The sequence below is a fragment of the Portunus trituberculatus genome, chromosome 35, assembly GCF_017591435.1.
Source record: "Portunus trituberculatus isolate SZX2019 chromosome 35, ASM1759143v1, whole genome shotgun sequence".
NCBI classification, from domain to species: Eukaryota; Metazoa; Arthropoda; class Malacostraca; order Decapoda; family Portunidae; genus Portunus; species Portunus trituberculatus.
This window is the reverse complement of record NC_059289.1, coordinates 10,490,280-10,511,955: the sequence shown is the minus strand read 5'-3', so window position 1 is coordinate 10,511,955 and position 21,676 is coordinate 10,490,280. Positions and strand designations below refer to the sequence as shown.

General features: G+C 37.9%; 1 protein-coding gene across 3 annotated transcripts in view; it reads left to right on the top strand.

Annotated features, from left to right (window-relative positions):
• The window catches only part of LOC123513172 (apolipophorins-like), a 39,136-nt gene that overhangs the window by 9,302 nt on the left and 8,158 nt on the right, over positions 1–21,676 (top strand). For all 3 annotated transcript variants that reach the window (XM_045270116.1, XM_045270117.1, XM_045270118.1), the window contains 35 exons: positions 12–164; positions 308–455; positions 635–849; positions 1,141–1,350; positions 4,655–4,831; positions 5,603–5,790; positions 6,242–6,359; positions 7,088–7,514; positions 8,130–8,279; positions 8,440–8,549; positions 8,675–8,837; positions 9,361–9,500; positions 9,635–9,802; positions 9,912–10,086; positions 10,204–10,373; positions 10,614–10,825; positions 11,284–11,528; positions 12,601–12,745; positions 13,355–13,471; positions 13,591–13,690; positions 14,276–14,425; positions 14,748–15,020; positions 15,190–15,336; positions 15,584–15,769; positions 16,078–16,224; positions 16,632–16,891; positions 17,163–17,298; positions 17,600–17,857; positions 18,366–18,486; positions 18,744–19,003; positions 19,169–19,324; positions 19,526–19,726; positions 19,876–20,044; positions 20,313–20,488; positions 21,145–21,380. In XM_045270116.1, the coding sequence (XP_045126051.1) occupies positions 12–164; positions 308–455; positions 635–849; positions 1,141–1,350; positions 4,655–4,831; positions 5,603–5,790; positions 6,242–6,359; positions 7,088–7,514; positions 8,130–8,279; positions 8,440–8,549; positions 8,675–8,837; positions 9,361–9,500; positions 9,635–9,802; positions 9,912–10,086; positions 10,204–10,373; positions 10,614–10,825; positions 11,284–11,528; positions 12,601–12,745; positions 13,355–13,471; positions 13,591–13,690; positions 14,276–14,425; positions 14,748–15,020; positions 15,190–15,336; positions 15,584–15,769; positions 16,078–16,224; positions 16,632–16,891; positions 17,163–17,298; positions 17,600–17,857; positions 18,366–18,486; positions 18,744–19,003; positions 19,169–19,324; positions 19,526–19,726; positions 19,876–20,044; positions 20,313–20,488; positions 21,145–21,380 (6,407 nt within the window). The remainder of the gene's footprint in view (positions 1–11; positions 165–307; positions 456–634; positions 850–1,140; positions 1,351–4,654; positions 4,832–5,602; positions 5,791–6,241; positions 6,360–7,087; positions 7,515–8,129; positions 8,280–8,439; positions 8,550–8,674; positions 8,838–9,360; positions 9,501–9,634; positions 9,803–9,911; positions 10,087–10,203; positions 10,374–10,613; positions 10,826–11,283; positions 11,529–12,600; positions 12,746–13,354; positions 13,472–13,590; positions 13,691–14,275; positions 14,426–14,747; positions 15,021–15,189; positions 15,337–15,583; positions 15,770–16,077; positions 16,225–16,631; positions 16,892–17,162; positions 17,299–17,599; positions 17,858–18,365; positions 18,487–18,743; positions 19,004–19,168; positions 19,325–19,525; positions 19,727–19,875; positions 20,045–20,312; positions 20,489–21,144; positions 21,381–21,676) is intronic.

Here is a 21,676-nt window from a genome sequence, read left to right as displayed (position 1 = left end):
TAAACTTTCAGGTGTTGATTGCAATTCGAGGTCTTGCCAACATGAGACATTATGGACGCGAGGTGGAACTCAAGTTACAGACGTGCGGCGGCAACGAACGGGCAGCAGATTCCACTCGTGTGGCAGCCATTGCAGCGCTCGGCAGGGGACCTTGCTCATCACAGGTTTGAACTGCTTATGTTGTATTGTGTTTAATGATAATCATTGTTAATAACATTCTCAATGTGCAAGAAAGAGAACTGTTTTTATTTTGGTGCACTTCTTATAAATCGGGATTGTCAATAATAAGGGAAGTTTCCTGTTTCAGGTGTTGAATTGGCTTAAGTGGAAAGTTCTGAATGAAACCTTATCATCTGAACTGCGCATCACAGCTTTCCAGTCTTTGTGGCAATGTAGTGAAAAGGAGGCAAAGGCAGCAGCCATCCTTATCACTCAGAGAAATTCAGACCCTCAAGGTATTATTGGCAAGGTCAAACAGTCAAAAATGGGTGTGCTAGGTGTCTATTGCATAGTTGTGCAAAATATTCATATACAGGAAGGTCTCATTATACATACATTAGTCACTGGGTGATATTATTATCTTGTACTCCAGATAAAAACTATGTTGAAGTACAGTCTCATTTATAATCAACAGTAAAATCCTATGCGAATGACTTCCTGAGTGACAGCAAGACCAATGAAGATACTCGCCAGTTTTCTCGCCATCTGCTGGCCAACCTAACGGCTCTACTAGGACTGCAAGACACGTATCTTTTTACTGATGTTGTATTTCAAGACTCCTTCTTGCCTCGCAGTATTGCATTGAATCTGTCGTCTCCCTTGCTGAAGCATGTTGGAGGAAGTATTCAGGTACGTTCCTCTGAAGGTCCTTAGAGACCTAGAACATTTATGTTAACTCAGTTATTAGTTTTATCAGAGTTCTTAACATGTGATTGAGTGAAATCTTAATAATTAATACTGTTCATGAAGATTAATAAGTATAATGATATATTCTTATTATGCTGCAAAGTTTACCTATATGTATTAGATTGTGTAACTGAAATACATTTATATTTTCATTACTGAAATTTGCAGTTACTTAATTCGATCTCCATGGTATACTGAAGAGTTAATTGAAGCAATTGTGGATCTCTCAAACAGTTTGGGAGTCGACTGGAGAATCTGGAGAATGTGCTACAAGCTGTGTTTGGCCCCAATGGTTTGGCTAGAGGCAGTGTGGAAATGTGGCTTTCTACACTGATAGAGAAAATTGAGCAGATGTTTGCTACAGCTTCACAAGACTTCATTCAGAGCCACGAGCGAAGTAAAAGAAGTTATGCTCTATCAGATGTTGTTCAACTTCTTAATAGGGTAAGTTGTGTGTATGTGTGTGTGTTATTCACCACAGTCATCTGCTGGTCACCCAGCCAGTCTTTTCCTGATGGAAAGACCTCAGAGCTCATACTGACTGATCTCCAAGTAGGACTGAGACCACATCACACACCACACACACTGGGAAAGTGAGGCCACAATTCCTCGAGTTACATCCTATACCTACTTACTTCTAGGTGAACAGGGACTACACATTAAGAGGCTTGCCCATTTATCTCACCGTTTCCCGGGACTTGAACCCAGGCCCTCTCGGTTGTGAGCTGAGCTGCTAACCACTGTGTGTGTATTTACCTATTTACCTAATTGTAACATACGGGAAAAGAGCTATGCTCGTGTTGTCCCGTCTCCATATCTATTAATGTCCAGCTTTTTCTTAAAATCATGAATATTCCTTGCGTTGACCACTTCCACGTCTAAACTATTCCATGCTTCCACCCTTCTATGAGGGAAGCTATATTTTTCACATCTCTCCTATAAGTGGCCATTTTAGTTTTTCCCATGCCCTCTCGACATTCTTCCATTCCACATACACAGATCTTCCCTATCCATTTTTCCATGCCAATCATCACTCTGTATATTGCTATCAGGTCTCCCCTTTCTCTTCTGTTTTCCAGGGTTGGAAGTTGCATTCTTTTCAGTCTGTCTTCATAAGTCAAATCTCTTAAGTCAGGCACCATTTTCGTTGCAGCCCTCTGTACTTTCTCTAGTTTCCTTATGTGTTTCTTTAAGTTCGGAGCCCACTGTATTGTTGCATATTCAAGCCTCGGTCTTATCATTGCAGTAATTATTTTCTTCATCATTTCTTCATCTAGATATACGAACGCCACTCTTATGTTCCTCAATAAGTTCAATACTTCTCCAATTATTTTGTTTATATGTCTCTCTGGCGATAGGTCATTGGTAATTGTCACCCCAAGGTCTTTTTCTTCATGACTGGTTTTATGTCTTCATTTCCTATCTTGTACATACTCCTGATTCTTCTTTCACTCTTGCCAAACTCTATTTTCTTGCATTTTGTCGTGTTGAACTCCATTTGCCATGTACAGCTCCATTTCCATATTCTGTCCAAGTCTTCCTGGAGTAGTTCGCAATCTTTGTCACATCTCACTTTTCTTAACAATTTTGCATCGTCTGCAAATAGGCTCACATAACTGGACACCCCATCCACCATGTCATTTATGTAGACTGCGAACATTACTGGTGCCAACACTGATCCCTGTGGAACTCCACTCTCCACCAATCCCCATTCTGATGGTCTGTCCTTAATTATTGTTCTCATTTCTCTTCCTACCAAAAGTCTTCCATCCATTTTAGTAAACTGCCATGCACTCCTCCTACCATTTCAAGTTTCCAGATCAGTCTCTGGTGTGGTACCTTATCAAAGGCCTTTTTTAAATCCAGATATATTCCATCAGCCCAACCATCTCTTTCCTGTATTACATCTATCACCCTCGAATAGTAACATATCAGGTTTGTCGTGCATGAACGCCCTTTCCTAAAACCAAATTGACACTCACAAAGTATGTCATTTTCTCCAAGAAGTCTGTCCATCTAGTCTTCACCACCCTCTCACACATCTTAGCTACCACACTTGTAAGTGACACTGGTCTATAGTTCAATGGGTCTCTCTTGTTACCTGATTTATAGATTGGGACAATGTTAGCTCTTTTCCAGTCTTGGGGCACTACACCTTCCCTTAATGAGGCATCAATTACTTCACAAACTTTTTCTGCCAATTGCTCCCTGCATTCTCTTAAAATCCATCCTGATACCCCATCAGGTCCCACAGCTTTTCTCACTTCTAAACTCCCCATCATGTTCTTGATCTCCTCCACCGTTACTTGAAACTCCTTCATAATCCCTTTCTGTTCCATTACCAGTGGTTTGTCAAAAGCAGTCTCCTTTGTGAATACCTTCCGAAAGCATCCATTCATAGCCTCTGCCATTTCCTGGGATCTTCACTGTATACTCCATTTACTTCTAAACTTTCAATACTTTCTCTATTTTTGATGTTGTTGTTCACATGTCTGTAAAAAAGCCTTGGTTGGTCTTTACATTTATCAATTATATCCTTTTCTTGTTTCTTTCTTTCTTCTCTTCTAATCAACACATATTCATTTCTTGCTCTTTTGTAACTTTCCCACTGCTTAATCCGTCTTTTCCTTCTCCACCTCTTCCATGCATCCTCTTTTCTTGTTCTAGCCTTTTCACATCTATCGTTAAACCAGTCCTGCTTTCCAACTTCTCTATGTTGTCTTATTGGTACAAATTTTTCTCACCTTCTTTGTATATTTTTATAAATTCCTTCCACTTTTCATTTGCTCCTTAGCACTCTTGAATTTCATCCAATTTGTCTCTTGAAAGAATTTCTTTAGGTTTCCAAAATCTGTCTTGGCATAATTCCATCTTCCCACTTTATATTCTTCATTTCTTCTAGATTTCTCTTCGTCTATCACCTTGAACTCCAAAACTGCATGATCACTCTTTGCTAAAGGGCACTCCACCCTCATCTCCTCAATGACCATTGGCTCTGTACTAAAGACCAAGTCCAGTCTTGACGATGCTCCCTCTCCTCCAAACCTAGTATCTTCTTTGACCCACTGAGTTAACACATTTTCCATTGCCAGTGTCAATAGTGTATTTCCCCATGTTGTCTCTGATCCTTCCATTGACCAGTCCTCCCAACACACCTCTTTACAATTAAAATCTCCCATCATTATAGTTCGTTCACAGCCACCCAACATTTCTTCCAGACATGTTCCTGTATCACTTATCATTTCTTCATATTCCTGTACTGACCATGCATTTGTCTTAGGTGGTACGTACACCACTATGTAGTGCCTCTTTTTTCCTTCATTAGTTTCTGCTCTGATCTTTAGCACTTCTGCCTTTCCCATACCTTTTTTCACTTGATCCACCTTTATATCTTTTTTAACCAGCAACATCACTCCTCCTCCCATCTTACCTACTCTATTTCTTTTCCAAACGTTATATTTCCCTTCTCCAACCTTCATCAGGTCTTCTCCCTCTCTCAGTTTTGTTTCAGTAAGACCCACAATATCTGGGTTCTTGTCCCTCAAGTAATCGTTGAGTTCTAAAATCCCCGATATCACTCCATTTATGTTGGAATACATTACATTTCGCTCATATGTAAGTTTCTTTAGTCCTTTCTTGCTGTACTTTTCTGGGTTATGAACCACTTCCTCAGTCTGTGTGTGTGTGTGTGTGTGTGTGTGTGTGTGTGCTGATATAGTAAAATTTGATAACTTTTCTTTTGCACCAGGTCCAGCACAGTGCAGTGACAGAGCTGCAGGGCTGGATATCAGCAGGTCTTGGGGAACAGGAATGTGTTTTTCTTCCCTATGCATTTGATCCAATGGCTCTTCACTGGGAAGAATTAATTACATCATGGTTTGATGATCTTCTGGAAACAACTTATTCTTCCCTTATCAATTCCAATGTAAGTGTAACGTATGATAACTACAAGGCAAGCTGACTTTTTTAATATATTGTTTAGATATATCTTCAGAATATTAAACCTGTTTCCTACATTATCTTTGGTAAATTAGAGGAATTAACTGGCAAGAAGTGAAAACTGGAAGGATAATAGGTAGGGGAAGGCTGGTTCAATTATCATGCCACACATTGCACACAAATCAACTCCATGCAGGCTGCCAGCCATAAAACCTTTCCCACGTGCCAAGAAAATTTTTTTTTCCTATTTTTTTGTGCAAAAGAATTTCATTGATTAGACACATGATTGATACATTTTACTGCTTAGCTCTTATCATTTCCTTTCCTTGATTTTTAGCCGCTGGAAATTGCCCAGAGACATTGACATCTCACTTTCCTCACCACTATTACAAGGGTCACTATCAGACTCAGTCACTTACATCACTATCCGTGAAGTCACTGAGGACTAAGGGCTTCATCACAGACATGAGTAAAGTTGGATGTTTGCAAAATATCCTTTGTGCTGTAAGACATCCTCCCTGTACTGCATTATGGTCAGGAAAGTGATTCATACCTTCAGGATACCTTAAACTCTGCCAGGAGGAAGATTTCTAGAGATTTATCCTTCAAATTAAGATGATCTTTATTATTTTTCTTTTTTGTGACTGGCTTTCTCAGTGGGCTCTTTTTTTTTGTTCCTTTTGTTGCCTATACCAATGTTTTCTCGTAGTTGGTTAAGGTTGTAATGTGATCTTTTCTTTTTTTCATGTTTTTTAAGGCAGAACTAACAACTGCATGGGCAGAAGTTGATGAGCAAGTGGTGGTGTGGAGTGTGCTAGGAACTCCTGTGGAGGTGTGGCAACGGGAAGGTGGTTTGATCTCCCTTGCAGCTTCCTCTAAAGTTAATCTTCTTAGCCTTCTCACCAATCCTTATACCTCTACCCTTAATATTGGTTTAGGACCAAGGTAAGTAAGTCTGTGGTTACTTTTTAATGAATTATGTATGGTATTTGAAAGAAAATTAATATCAATGTAGAGTGATCATTCGTGGTGTACAATTGAGTTAGTGTGGGTGGTTATATCATAATTCAACCATTGCTTCAGGTCAGGATCAAGGCAGCCTGCATTAAGTATGCTTGATTTTTATTGGAAGATAATAATTGTCAACCATAGCTAGTCCAGAGTGATACAGTCATGAAGTACTTCCCTTCTGAGTATCTACAGAGGAGAATGACAGCATCTTGACAAAATAATTGACTTGGAAGTCTCAATCTCGTGTTTAATGGAGCAGCTTTGAATAATTACGCATTGAACCTTTCACATGATAAATACAAAATATTCCATTATATATATAAATGCCTTAGTTATTTGCTTTAATATCACCATTGGTATACATGAAACAATATCTTCTACACAGCATGGGAGTATACTCCAGGCTGGGTATGAGCATTAACAGTCTCCCAGGAAGGATTGTTGTAACTTCCACTACACAAGCTGCAGCTTCTATTGACGTCAGTGCTGTGTTGGCGTTACAGGTTAGTTTCAATCCGTCTTTTATATCATTATGAGAGGGAGCAGATGGTTAAGAGGAGCAGCAATGCTTAGACAGGAAGTCCTATGGGCATTTTTTTACCTTGATCATATTGTGTGTGAAGATCCTTAGATGAAGGAGCAAGGATAATTATCAAAGGTGGGAAGTGTTTGCTGTGTTATATTGTACTGTTATTGACAAACTTGTGTTTTTTGAGTAACAGTAATGGCCTTGTTCATTGACTTTTTTGTTACATTATTCTATTGCATACTGAATTTGGTACACCTATGTGTCAGCTACTCAGCACTGTCACTCAGTGGTGCTGCTTGTTGTTTGACCACTGGAACATTCAACAGCCAATGGTGATCACTGATCCAAACAGTAATGAGTGTCTGGCTGGTAGGTCCACCACTAAAATAGAGAAGTTAGTGTGATTCACAGCTAATATGGACAATTTGATTCATGAGATTTTCAGTAAAGCAGAAAGGCTTCAGGTTATTATTATGGTTTGTTGGACAGGAGAAAGCATATAGGATTAGTTTGCTGGTTGGAAGTACATAGAATATAATTTGATCATTATACTATAGTCTTGATTTTTTTAAGGGATCTGTTTTAAATACATTAAAATTTAACACTAAAAACTGCACAGTACAACTGTTACATCATTACCTATATCATACCTGTTATTATCTCAGGCATGCTGATTAATTTGTACCATAATAATTCTGACAGGGCAGTGACCATATTGATTTGCGAATTGATCTTCCCGACTCCTCCTTCCACGGCTATTCTGTTCAAGCTACTCATAGCTTGGAGACTCCAGATGACAATGAAAGGAACCATGAGGAAGAAGCCAGTGACATTCATGAGAGTCAAGACACTTCAAATGGAGCTCAAGATGATGACAGATCAAGTTGTGACGAGGATGATGACATTCTTTCTGGCATTGGTGAAAAAGTATGGGATAATGAAATTGGAGGAAAGTTGGTGACAAAGCGATACTGTAGCAGAGGCCTTGAGACAGCTTTGGGAATAAAGTCTGGCCAGGTGAAGCAATGGGTTGTAGGCCAACAAGAAGCAGCTTTCAGATCTTTAGGTTATCTTCACAAGAGGGAAGGTATCACAGGATACAAAATACTAATTTCCTGGAAGAATCCTGGTAAGTAAAAAGTTATGAGCCTCATTAATCAATGTTATTTGCCTTTCAGATGTTAATTTTTATATGAAAACTATACCATCATAATTCCTATCTGAATGTTGATATTTGATTAATCTATAATCATTAAGTATCAACATCGAGTAGTTATTATTTAAACTTGTTTCAACATTCTTGTGAAACTCTAACACTTGTAGTGCTCTGTGATGATGGCCTGGTATTGCAGATCACCTCAGTAGAATACTTTGTTTAAAACAAAAACAGCCATTTTGTTAACTGAAACAATAAGAAATCACAAAAGATATCTCTTAATCTTGACAATATATCAAAGTGTGAATGAAGTATGCTATACTTTCAAAAACATATTAGGGCCTAAACTGACTTTCTTTGTGATGATTTTTTTCCAGACTTTTTTTCAGGTTGAGAATGAGCAATTTGTCAGTTTGTGCCGTGTAATGCTCAAATTGGCGGGAATTCATTCTGAAGTCTTTGGCACTGAGTGTATATTAGATAGTCCTGAGTCTAAGCAATTTAGAAGGGACTAGTCACAGCTTTTATAAGATATGAATTATATTACTGATTGGCAAGTTTAGTGTAAAATATTTTCCCATGTTACAGGCAGAAAGTCGTTTTTCCTGGACATGTCCATTGAAGCTGAAGGCTTGTACCAGGACTACAGGGCAGGCATAGTTGTTGGCCTCACCTATAGTCCTCACATCACGTTCAAGGTTCAGTGTCACAGTAAAGAGTATTCTGCCTCTACTGAAGGTAAGGAGAATTGTACTGGCAGTATTATGTTATCATTTTATTCAGTGATGTGATTTAGTGTTTGGGGAAATATCAGACATACAGTATGCTTTTAACATAATATTTCAAATAAAAAATATGGTTCAGTTGTAATGTTTTTAAGTGTGCTAATTTTGCACAGTGTCACTGGTGAATGACCCAAATTTGAAACGCATTGATGGTCACGTTCGCTACCAAAGAATTCACTATGGACTGAAGGCAGAGCTGCTCATGGTGCAGGATGGAGGGCATGTGAGTACACATGCAAAAGTTAACATTGAATCCCAGTCATGTGTGACTCATGATGATTAGTATTGATGATTAGTATATAGAAAGTGACAATTTCAATATTTGTTGAATATTATAATTGTCATCAGATGAGTGTAAAGCCCAGACTGGTGGTGAGCTATCCTGGTGTGCAGGAAGATGCATTGCTGGAAGGATACTTTGCCAGGTACTTTTCTGACAAGGTCACTAGTGTTACTGTTGATGTCTACACTGAAGGATCTCTGAAGGCATACCTTGATGCTGCTCTCAAAGGTTAGTTTTAGAAGGATACACAGGCCTGTTTGCATTTACATTACATGTGTTGTGTGCATAGTAGCAGGAATCTGCATGTGAAATAATTAGGTTGTATATATATATATATATATATATATATATATATATATATATATATATATATATATATATATATATATATATATATATATATATATATATATATATATATATATATATATATATATATATATATATATATATATATATATATATATATATATATATATATATATATATATATATATATATATATATATATATATATATATATATATATATATATATATATATATATATATATATATATATATATATATATATATATATATATATATATATATATATATATATATATATATATATATATATATATATATATATATATATATATATATATATATATATATATATATATATATATATATATATATATATATATATATATATATATATATATATACACATACACAGCATATAATAAATTTGTTTCATTGCCTAGGTACAGCAGAGGTTAAAATCACACCTGATGGGAGCAAAGTTGTGATGCTAAAGAACATTAATTTTTCCTCTCAAAATCTGTCATTTGGTGTGGAAGCTACTCTGTCTCGGAAAAGCAAGGGTGTGGAAGGAAGAGTGCAGGTGAGGGTTATGTTGTATGTTGTTTTGGTTAGTGATATCAATTCTAGACATTAATCAGAGTATTGTGAAGTTTAAAAAATATGAAGTTATTTAATGCTTTGAAAAACAGTGACTTTTTATTATTATTTTGCTAGGTGATGTGGGGAGGGAAGATGGCAGTAGTAGATGGAAGAGTTACAATTCTTGGAGACACTGGAGATGGAGAGGGCAAGGCTTATGAGATGAGCCTTCAGGTTTTGCTTCCCAGTTACCCACACCTTACCACCAGCATCCTTTGCATTACTTATACACAAGATTCACAGGTAAAGCTGAGCTGATTCAGGAATCATATATGCTATAGTTGATATAATATTCTTTATTTATTCTGTTAAACTTAATAGTCATTTGATGTCAGTGTGTATGTATCTTCAGATAATGAATAACGTGACTCTGACAATGGGAGGTGAGGCTGTACGTAGAGAGTTCCAAGTGTTTCATTCCACGTCATGGAAGGTGACTCGGGAGCAAACTAATTTAAAGGAGCATTTGCCACAGATGGTGCCTCAACATCATGGTCTTGCAGTGGAGGTTATAAATGAACTGTGTAGTAAGTGAGATGACCATCACGCCTGACCAAAACATTGAATTACTCATGGACATGAGAAATGTGACTTGTAAGAAACAGCTTCATTAGAAGTTTAACTGGATGGTCTTTTCTTTTCAGTCACATCTCCAGATGTGAATATTGAGTGGAAAGTTAATCATGGGATGAAGATGACACAGAGATCTGTGGAGAATGTTATCACTGCTGATGTGAACAGAGAACTCCACAAAATCAAGGCAAACTTTTATGACCAAACTCGGGATACATTCAAGTATCATGTTGAGTTGGAGGTGAGAGAGAGAGAGAGAGAGAGAGAGAGAGAGAGAGAGAGAGAGAGAGAGAGAGAGAGAGAGAGAGAGAATGTGTGTGTGCTTACTATCTGAATACTTGAAAATACTAAAAGATTATTCCTTAATATTCGATAATGGACAAGCAAGTAGACACTACTAAAACTGTAATTGTTGCTTCTATATTTCATTGTAAAAGACTAATTCTTCCCTTTGAACACCTGCATTGATTTCTGTTTACAGGTGAGCTTGGCAGATTGGTACTTCAGTTACATTGACACACTAGAGCAGCAGACAGAAGGGGAGGTGTTGGGTGTCAGCACCACTGTCATGCCTTCGGGCAGAATCTATGCCACTACATCCAGATACTTTATAAATACCAAAAATTCAATAACTCAATTTGAAATATACTTTGATATAATGGTCAAGGATGGCAGTGTGAGCTGGAATATCATGTAAGTTGTTTAAAACATATTTTCCTTGTTATAATCTATTGATTGTTTTGCTCAGTAGGTCCTCATGATCTGTCTTATTGGAAACAGTCAACTTAGCATGTGTCAGCAACAGGATCTTTTCTTTTGTTAGGAAAGCACACATTTCTCAAAGCAAGTGTAAATAAAACTGACCATTATTATCAATGTAATGGGCAAGAATGAAAGTATTGCTGTATACTATATAGAGTCTTTTCTCGTACAATATTTCTGTGATGGATACATTGGTATAATAAACAATAGGCATGCTGATTGCCCACACAGGATCCTGTAATCCCATTGATGAGTGCCAACTGTATAAAGTTTCCATAGAAAAAAAGGTATCCATCTTTCTTCTCTTTTACATAGTTCTGATATGTAGAGACACTACTTTTATATTTCATTTTTTATGTAGATTATGGCTAGATGTAAATTTTCTCCAGTGGACAGGAAGCTTTTAAATGTACACCCTCTGGAATCACCTTGGTGGCCAATGTGAAGGCTGGCCAGGTGGAAGTGTTTGGGCTTGAGGCATCACTGGAGGGCATCACTACGTCACAAGTGGACTTCCATGCCAAGACATGGGCCAGGAATGTGTTTGAGGGAGAAGTGTCTTTTGGAATTGAGGATGGCAAGACTAACTTCTCTCTCAACCTTCTTGTGATTCCACTTGATCAAGAAATTATCAGTAAGTAACATAAGTAAATATTTAAAGACAAGAGGAGAAATATTCCTTCCATATTGTTGCATATTTTCCTTAGGTGTGTTTCATGGAGTCACTCCCACATGTAAGCCTGATGGCCTCTTGCAGCTTCCCTAATTTTGTTAAGTTCTTATGTTTCCATCTTGCTGGAAGTTTGCATACATTCAGCCTTTTCCTAAAAAAAAGTATGATCATTCTAATCTCTCAAACTACAGTCGTATTGCTTTGATTTCCTGCTTATCTAACGTTTTTTAATCTATCCTCTATAGCAGGGGTACTCAATTGGCGGCCTGCGGTCTGGATCCGGACCCTCTGAGTGTTGTAGTTGGACCCCAGGCCCCAGGAAGAGAAAAATCTAGTTAATTAGCATGAAGGTCCTGGTGATGGTTTCTTGCAAGTGTATTTCCTTGACTGACTGTAAGTTAGGTGTGTATAGAGAACATACGTACGGTATTTAGCTTACGAATGCTCCCAGGGCCTTACATATAAATATTTAGAATAGTTTCCCTCTGATATTGCATTTATTGCATTTATTTATTGCATTAATTATTTTCTTTATTTCATGTAATAAAAGTTTTCGGACCTGTGCTCACATTAGAACTTGTCTAACTGGACCTTTGCTTATATTAGTTGAGTAGCCCTGCTCTATAGGAAGATTCTTAAACATCTATCGACTCACAATCTTCTATCTCATCACTACTATGGGTTCCGTCAAAGCTACACTACTGGTGATCTGGCTTTCCTTACTGAATCTTGGTTATCCTCTTTTAGAGATTTTGGTGAAACTTTTGTTGTTCTCTTAGACATATCAAAAGCTTTTGATAGAGTCTGGCACAAAGTCTGACTGACCATCTTCAGCCTCTTTCTCACCACTGCAGTGTTACAACTTGCTATCTTTTACCACTATTTTTATGCCAACTGGTCTTCTGATCTTGCTAACTGCATGTCTCCCCTCCTCCCATGACCTTGCTGCACAAGCCTTTTTTTTTGCCCTTGGCCAGTTCCCCTCTTACATGAAAAAAGACCTCTGCTGTTTGACTCATGAATGTGTGTTCAGGTCGGGTGGCAGTGGACCACCAGCAAAACAGTGGTGGAAAGCTGGATGGGGAATTATCATGGGATGCTCGTGGGGATCCCTCCAGTGCCCTCACTCTCTCATCTGCTCTTCAGCTGCCTCAGGTTGGCTCACCTCTACAGATCAGGTACATCACATGTTTTTAGACATTTTTTATTTTCATCTTTATAGCGTGAAGTGTGGCCATTAATACAACATGAAGTGATTAAAATTTATGTACTTATTTAACAATTCTTTATGCATGAAGTAGCAATTAAAGTGACAGATGTCTGCTCCTTATATGGCTCTTTATATTGTGGGTAAACACTGCTGAAATATTAATTACCCCCAGTGAGGTCTGAAGCAATAGGATCATGATGTGCTGAACTCATCAATAACCCAGCCCACATCACTAACCCATTAACCCACCTGTGAGCCTGTGACCTCACTGAACCTTTCTCTTTGTCAGTCTTATTGTTATGTATTTGAGAGACACTGGTCTACTGCAAGAGAAGAACAAAAAAATAGTCCACTGGTGGGGCAAAATGACTTTGGTCTCATCCTATTTAGGAGAGCAGTGTGTTGAAAAACTAATATGCCCATGTTTTGTAATAGTTTAGATGATTGTTTTTAATATTTAAGAGTACACCTACAACTCAGATTTTGTAATAAAAACTCAAGATAGAAACAAATTAATTATAAACATGTACTGGTTACATTCCCTTGATTTACTTTGCTTTCCCATTTGTGTGTCCAGCGGATCATTGTCTCTTCTTCATTGGATGTGGAAGACTAACCTGATGGTAGAGTTTGGAAATGAGGTTGGTGACATACACAAAGTGTCTTTCATCTTCATCTTACCTGATAAATCAAGGTCAGTTAAGTCTTTTTTGTAATATCCCTTAGAATATTGTGTAATGTGGCATGCAATTCATAACTGTAATCTGTGAATTATTAATGAAAATATTTTAAATCTCTATTCATGTTTTGTAGGTTTGAGACGGGTTCACAAATGGATCTGTCATTCAGCCAGAAGAACTTCTCTGTTATGACTGATTTTTACCTTCACCTACCTGCTGGAGACAGGCATAATGTGAGTGGAACTCATTGCTGATGGTGTCATATATTGGTACTTTGGGCATTGGTGTACCTACCCTACAGTTATGTCACTTTTACACTGACACATACATTGTGATATCTCTCTCTCACTCACTCAAACTTTCATTCTTTGCTTTAATTGATCTAAAATTATGATATTTCATATACGACTGCATGGGTAATTGATTGGTTTTTACTTTGTACAAAAAGAGAATAAAAGAAGATATGAAAAGATATATTTTTCATGACAGCAATTAGCCAACAGAATTCATTGACTGAGAAAATTGTGTATATATGGAGCATTCATAGTTTTGAGAGAGAGAGAGAGAGAGAGAGAGAGAGAGAGAGAGAGAGAGAGAGAGAGATGTAGCACATGAATTAAAGGAAGGGACAGTACAAGTTTTACTCAAACCAGTAAGTCACACAACCACACATGCACATAGGCAGGCTAGATGGGTAAAACACAGTCCACGGAAGGATGAAACACATGTCTGGCATAATTACAAAAAAGAAAAAACATAAAGCACAATTATGATATTGAATTTCATTTACAAAAATACTAATGTTTTATGACTGTCAGTTATCAGTGGCAGCCAAAGGGATACTGAGTGATGAGCTGAGTGAAGCTAGACTGAACCTACATGCTGATTCTCCAGTCAGTCAAGAGATGGTTTTCCTGGCCCATGTTATTAAAAAGGAAAGTGAAGATGCTAGCAATCTAAACTTTAAGGTATGGTGAATACTGCCTTTTGTATTTCCATATTTATTGTTTCTCAGACTTTGTGATGGTCAGGAGTAAGGTTACTGACCTAAAACAAGTTGTGCCAGGATTTCTTTTTCTTTATGGACTTAAGGCCTCATGAGTTTGAGTGTTGTACATTGCAGCCACAGCATGTGAATATATCATGAATTCTATTTTTCTGGTTCTTTTAATCAAGTCCATCACTTCTCAAAACTTTTCTCATAAGGCATTTTGCTGAAATATCTTGTGTAATTTTTCTTTTGATCTTTTGTTCCCCATTTCCCTCATTTTATTAATTTTGCTTTCCCAGTTACAAACCAGCTCAGAGGCCAAGTACTGGGAGATGTTTTCTTCTGAAGTCAAGGGTGAATGGAATGGCAAGCAAATAGATGGAGCTGTTGAGGTTGACTGGGGAGATGTTGCAGTTATTCTGAATATGTCGGGTCTCTATGAAATTATAGATAACAAACATCACTTGGCAGCTTCATCAGAGCTGAGGGTGCCATCATTAGCGGCTTGGCATCAACTGAAGTCTTCCATTGAAGGAACTTTGAGTAATGAGCAAAATCCATCTTCATTCAAGGTAAATCTTGCTTCATGTAAGCTGTGCTTCATCACAGTGCAAATCTTTCTTAGGTTACTGTATTGTTTTGTTAGATACTTTCATTTGAGTTTTTTTTGGGGAGTAGCATTTGTTCTTTATTTATCTCATGTTTAAAGTGTTTAGTCAGTTGATAAAGACTGTGATGCAGGTCATCCAGACTGTCATGGTTGAGAAAGACTATAAGGAAGTGTTCAGCAGCCAAGGACATTTGACAGTACATCCGCCAGAGATGACTGGTGAACTCTCTATTTCCCATGATGGAAAGTTTGCCTCCAGGCAACTCTACAATATGGAAGTAAGTGTTTGCTTAATTATAAGTTTGTGCCAACCTATTTTTATTGTTTGCTAGCCAATTTAACATATAACACTTAAGATCTGTTCATGACATCACACTCTCTCATTGATAGTTTGAATCTCTTTAACTTTTTTTATTATTACCTCTCCATTGTTCCCCAAAATAACTTCCCATTAATAAAAATGCAAGATATCTATATTGTTCCTACTGTGTCCCAGGATGAGCCTCATTTGCTATGTATGTTTAGGGAAAATTTACAGGGCAAGAAGTTGAGATGAGGGTTGTGGGAACAGTGGATGGTGAGCCTGTGAGAGCCACTGTTCACTATATCCACAGCAAGGAAGTCAAGATCCATGCCAGCTACCGAAGTGAAGACTACTTTAGCCTCTCCGTCACTACTCAGCTTCAAGACTTCCTCATTGGCACCATTGGGGTAAGTGCATGGATTCTTTTGTGCCATTACTGATTTTACAGAAGTTTTTTCTGTAGTTGTCACTTGAGTTTAATGAGATGCAATGAGTAGCACAACTGTTTGATAGGAGTTGGCCAAATCCCTTGGCAATGCCTGTTTTTTCCCTTGAAATCTCTACCCAACAGTGTTTTCTTTCAAAATTATTGCACCATAGAACTTTTGACTAAAGGAATGTGATTTAGTTTTTATCTCACTGATCTTCAGCATCATCACTTGGTAGGTTTTGAGATATTTATTTAAGATATTGAATATGCTGGTTGTGTATACAGGAAAGGGGTCCAGCTTACTCCCTCAGCACAGAGGGCCAACTGGTAGTCCTTGGCCAGAGGACCAAGATGAGTCACCAACTATCCTTCTCTGATACACGAGCCTCTTCTTTCTTCAAACTTGATCCCCTTCAAGGAAAACCTTTTATGGTAAGTTAGTTTATGTTTTAATTTGAGTCTCCACCTCCATCACAAATTTTGTTCATTCCAAGTCTCACGCTTGTGTTGATTTTGTACCACAGAGTTTTGATTTTGTTTTGCATGCAGTGGGGAGAGTCCCAGGATCACATTGTCTTTATGCTGTAAGCATAAATGTATGTGTGCTTTCCTTGAAAGACCAAAAATTACTTATAAAGTATAACAGTATAAGGATGCATCAGAGAGACTAGAACTGATGCATACCATACTATAAGGGTAAATAAAAAGCACAAAAATAATAGTATTATATCATCTTAAAGGTGTGATATGTTGGGGATTTTTCATTTACCAATTCTTTTGAAGATTTTTGAAGATCACTCATCACTTTATACATGCGGTGGCTTTCTGATGCCTTACAGCTCAAGAAAATTCGTATCAAACTTGGTCACAATCACTGGCGCACTGATGTCATCCTTAATTGGGGCCAGCGTATCTTCACCTACCATGATGAAGTCAACATTCCTAGTCTGAGAGGTCTGTCATTCAAGGTAGAGGTTAATGCCCCAGCCCTCAGGCTTAATTCAATAGTGATGTCATTGGAGACAATTGAAGAAGCTCAAGGAGGACAAACTGTTTATTTGCATCTCCAAAGACACAATTCTACTCTTCACAGTGCCAGGTAAAGGTTTCCTTCTTCATTCCTTGGCCTTAGAGAAACACCATAAGATAGCACCATGCAAGTCCTTGTGGTATTTGCTAAGTAATTGAAACTGATAACATTTTGTTCATATGTAATATGTGTTCCTTTCTGAATTAATATATTTGGACATCTGTAATCCATTCTGAAAATTTCACTTGACTTGATCAACTTTAAAGGGTTTGCTTGCTATTGCTGGTAAATTTGTAGAACATTATCTTTGAATATGCTAATATTTCTTCTTTCCCAACAGGGTTATGTTTTATAAGTATGACACAGATGGAGAAAGTGTGTGGCAGGCCGGAGCCACAGATGTTGTACTTAACAAGCAAACATACCAAGATGTTATGTTTCGTCATGTTGTTATACCTCTTACATCAGGTCTAGAGGTAATTGTTGTTATAATCAAGGCATCAGTAAGCTCCCCCCCGTCTCTCTCTCTCTCTCTCTCTCTCTCTCTCTCTCTCTCTCTCTCTCTCTCTCTCTCTCTCTCTCTCTCTCTCTCTCTCTCTCTCTCTCTCTCTCCATTTGGTTTTATTTTGTACAACTATTTTCTACTTAAAATAACTTGTACTTTCATCTCCAGCAATATCCACAGAAACTCATGGTGCATCCTCTATATATAAAGAAGTCATTTGCTTTTCTTTGATCAAAGTAGCATTGTTTATATATGTTGTATTATGTTTGCAGGTAAAAAGCAACATGACAGTTGGCCACACACCACTAGTGATAGTTGCAGTGCGAGTCACTCCCGATGCAAGAGCCTTAGGGCTGGCTCTGTGTACGACCGGTGAGGAGTGTGTGCGAGTACAGGCACAGGCCAGGGCACAAAGCACGCTGTCCACCAGGACTCTCTCTGTCTCTGTACATGCCCTTAACTCACTCTTTTGGAAAGATGAACAGGAACCACTCATTCAAAACTCAGTTACTTTTCTTGCAGAAGAAACGGTGAGTTGTTATTTAGGAATATCCCTTTATTCTCTCCTTTATTCTGTTCAAATCCTTAATGCAAAACTTAACATTCTTTCCCTTATTATGTTCATCTCGTTAAGGAAAAAGTTAACTAGTATTCTTAATCTTTCATTCCTTTTACTGGTAAATGTTGGATCTTCCAGCCTGCTTTTACTTTTCCCATACCGATGACTTGAACCCTTTCAAGAGGGAAGGTTATATACATAATTCTTCATGTTTTTTTTTTTACAATTCTTTTCATTATTTAGTTACTGATGCCTGCCTTTATTGTTATCCTGGACCAAAATCCATCTTACATAAAGATGAAATATAATAATGTATTAGTAGATTATCCTGATGTGTGCATCACTAACTGGCGTACAGTTCAGAGCTTAGTTTTCTTTTTAATCCAATTTGGCACAGAGTCATGCTTTCACTTAATTCGTGTGATCTAATTATCTGAATTTTTTTATTCTTTACTTATGTTTGCAATCCTGCCTTTCAGGCTGAGAAAATGCTGGTGTCTGGGGGTGTACAGCGGCTGGAGTGTGTGGAAGTGGGCTGCACCACTTCCACTACCAAGGGTCTTCTGCACACTACTTTGCTTCTTACTCCTAACACTCTTGGTCAGTATTGTGACCTGACATCTTTGAGGCATCTCTTATTCCATGAATCTGCGGAATATATTTATCAAAGAAATGCAGGAAAGGGAAAATACTTGTGTCAACTGTGTCTGTAACAGCAATGTAAAAAATTTTCAAGCAAGAACAATACTAATAGTCTATAACCAGTCTCAATTTCAGCAAAGAAGAAACTTTTCTTGACATATCACACAGTAGATTGACTTGCGGCTACATAAGATTTTTGCCTTTCTAACATACAGATGTGATGGTGAACACAACCCACCGCACTATTGCACTGACAAGTGTACTGCAGGAGAGCCAGCCCAATGAGGTTCCTGAAAGTAGCCTTCCTGGCGGCATTCTGGCTCACTCCTACATACTAGAAAATCAGCTTTGGCTTGACAAACAGCATGATCCTTCTGGTGGAATTAGATGCACCATCAGCTTAGCTTCTTATGAATCCTCCAGAGCTTCAGAGTATGTCCTCGCTTCATCTCTTCATCACTCATCTTTTACCAGGGTACTGAAGAATGATCTTCAAAACATTGGTTTGGTTGTTATAAAATGACAAGTAAAAGGTAGCTGCCAGTAGCTATGAATTTGTCTTAATACAGTTATCTTGTGTTGATCTTGTTAGATTATTAGCCTAGATTCTTTCTTACATGTATAATGTTGTGATTGCCAGGACTTAGATGTGCAGAGCTCCCTCATACTCAGAGCAGAGTCCACCGTAACCATTGTGGCAGTGCTTGATGTTTTTTCCTTGAGAGAGGACTCACTCAAAATGGAGGTTAATTTGCAACAAGAGAGTGCTAGATACATCCTGCATGGCACCTTATCTGTAAGTATATACTGGTGCTATCTCCTCTCATCTATTTATCTATGAGAAGAAAGTATTTGTTCTATTTTTATCACATAAGATATTCATAGTGTTTGCCTCTGAATGATGTTTCTGGTACAATATAAGTATAAAACAAGCATTTCATACTAAAATGTATAACTTGTGCTATTATATTTGTACTATTGTGCTTCCATTTAACAGAAAGCTAACTATGTAAGTGGACGCTTGGTTGATGCAACAGTTGTAGTTGTGCCATCACCAGATAGCTGTGAATTCAGCATTGCTGTGGTGATTCTTCCACAAACACCACCACACCTCCCAACTATTATGCCTGCTACTCTGGAATTCAAACTGTTTTGTGAGCTGGATGCTGTGGATGGCCATACAACTGTCTCCTGCAAGGTTCATTGGTGTTTCAATCATTGTCTTATTAATCCATGTAGTGACAAAGACTTTTTACTTATTGCTGCACTACCTTCATCATGGAATATACTGACATGACACTTGGAAAATGAGCACATGTAGATATTTGACTCCTTATTACAAAACAGGTAATAACTCCATCAGTGAATGAGAAGATTAGTGTTGGGTACCAGAAGTGGGAAACAATAGGCTGTGTAGGAGGCCTTGGTTTTCTGGACCTCCTAAACCATAATTACCAACTCCAGTACAACTCCTGCCACGATCCTGCCAGTGTACAGACTACTCTCTCTCGGAACGGTGAGCAATGTGAAACATGTTGTGCAGTACCTCATGGCTACTGTAGACTGCCGAGACAACTTATCACATGTTAGTTAGTTAGTATGAGAAAGGGTTCTCTTGAGATGACTTTCAAGAGTGGTGGTGGTGGTGGTGTGGTGGGTGAGACAATATGCTTCTTGTGATTACAGATGCACGTAAAAAATGAATCTAGGTATATTTCATGACGACTATCCTCTTGTAAATATTAGTGAGTTTAGTGAAAGTGTTTTCCTATTACTTTCTGAAGGTGAAATGGAAACCAAGGATGAACTTTCACTTAAGTTTGGGATGGTGGATGTACATCGGGCAGAAGTGGATCTTTTGAGTGCCACCGGCCTGAGTGTGCAGCTGCATCCACCTTTCTTGCTTTATGTCACAGCCCACCACAGCAGGAGTCTTCAGTCATGGTGGCAACATATCATGGTAAGCAGATGGTAGGTTGTTATGTTTTGGGTAAGTGATGAGAATATATTTACTGTGAACTTGACAAGAAATACTGTATAATGTTAAAAATGTTCCAGTAACATTTATGCAAAGTTATCTATACTGTTTGTGCCTAATTAGTTCTTGCTCAGTTTTGGGAATAGTTGGTATTCATTATCTTCCCTTTCTGTTGGTGAGCTGAACAGTGGCAGTGGTTTGATCAGTGATGGTGGTTGTTGCCTGGATTTGTTGTATTAGTGCCCTGCATTACACTGTGTAGGAGCACTGGGCTACATTGGGATAAGCTAATTCATGTCAGTGGGAGCTGTGTGAGGGGTTGTAGTTGGTTGTAAAGAAAGTTGCAGATGCTGCCAGCCTTCATAGGGTTATCATGTTATCATTCACATTATCTGTTTTCCTAGACTGTGAGCTCCATATACAATACATTTGAAATCTATGTACCAATGAGATTGCTTTTGAAGTAATAGTGCTTGTGGTCCAAGTAATCATTGTATTGCTTAAAATTTTGCTAGCTTTGATTTCTTTTTACATTCATGCTTTCATTTGGTTAAATAATTTCAGTATCCCTCTAATCTTTCATTGTCACTCTTACTGACCAATATATATTACTGTAGTCTTATTTTTTTTTTCTACAGATTGGAGCTCATGATGAATTATATAATTTGACAGTCATTGCCAGAGGTTTGGTACAAGATTTAACAACAGACCTTCAAAACACTGAGAGCTTGGTGGCCATAAGTAGTTCCAGCTCAGCTTCCAGTCTAGTCCAACATCTTTGTAGTGAAGGCTATCAGCTACTGCAAGAAGTACAGAATGACCAGCTCCTGCTAGACATAATCCATAGCATCCAGGCCTCTATTGATGTCACCAGGTGTGTCTTTATTCAGTTTATTGACTTTTTGTGAATAATTTTTGTAAGTAATACAGGCTGGGTGTGAATATGTGTGTATGGATTGCTTCTTACCAGACATCAGAAATAATCAGAAATAAAGAAATAGGTATATTTAGCTGGCTGACTTTTGCAAAGGTGGAAGAGCTGAAGTAAGGTGTCTACATGTGTACACGTACAATCACCTTCACAGTATATCTCACAAGCTATCCTCACAGATTTACCTCTTGATATGGAAGTGTATGGTAAATTAAACACCAATGTAGATAAAATAATGA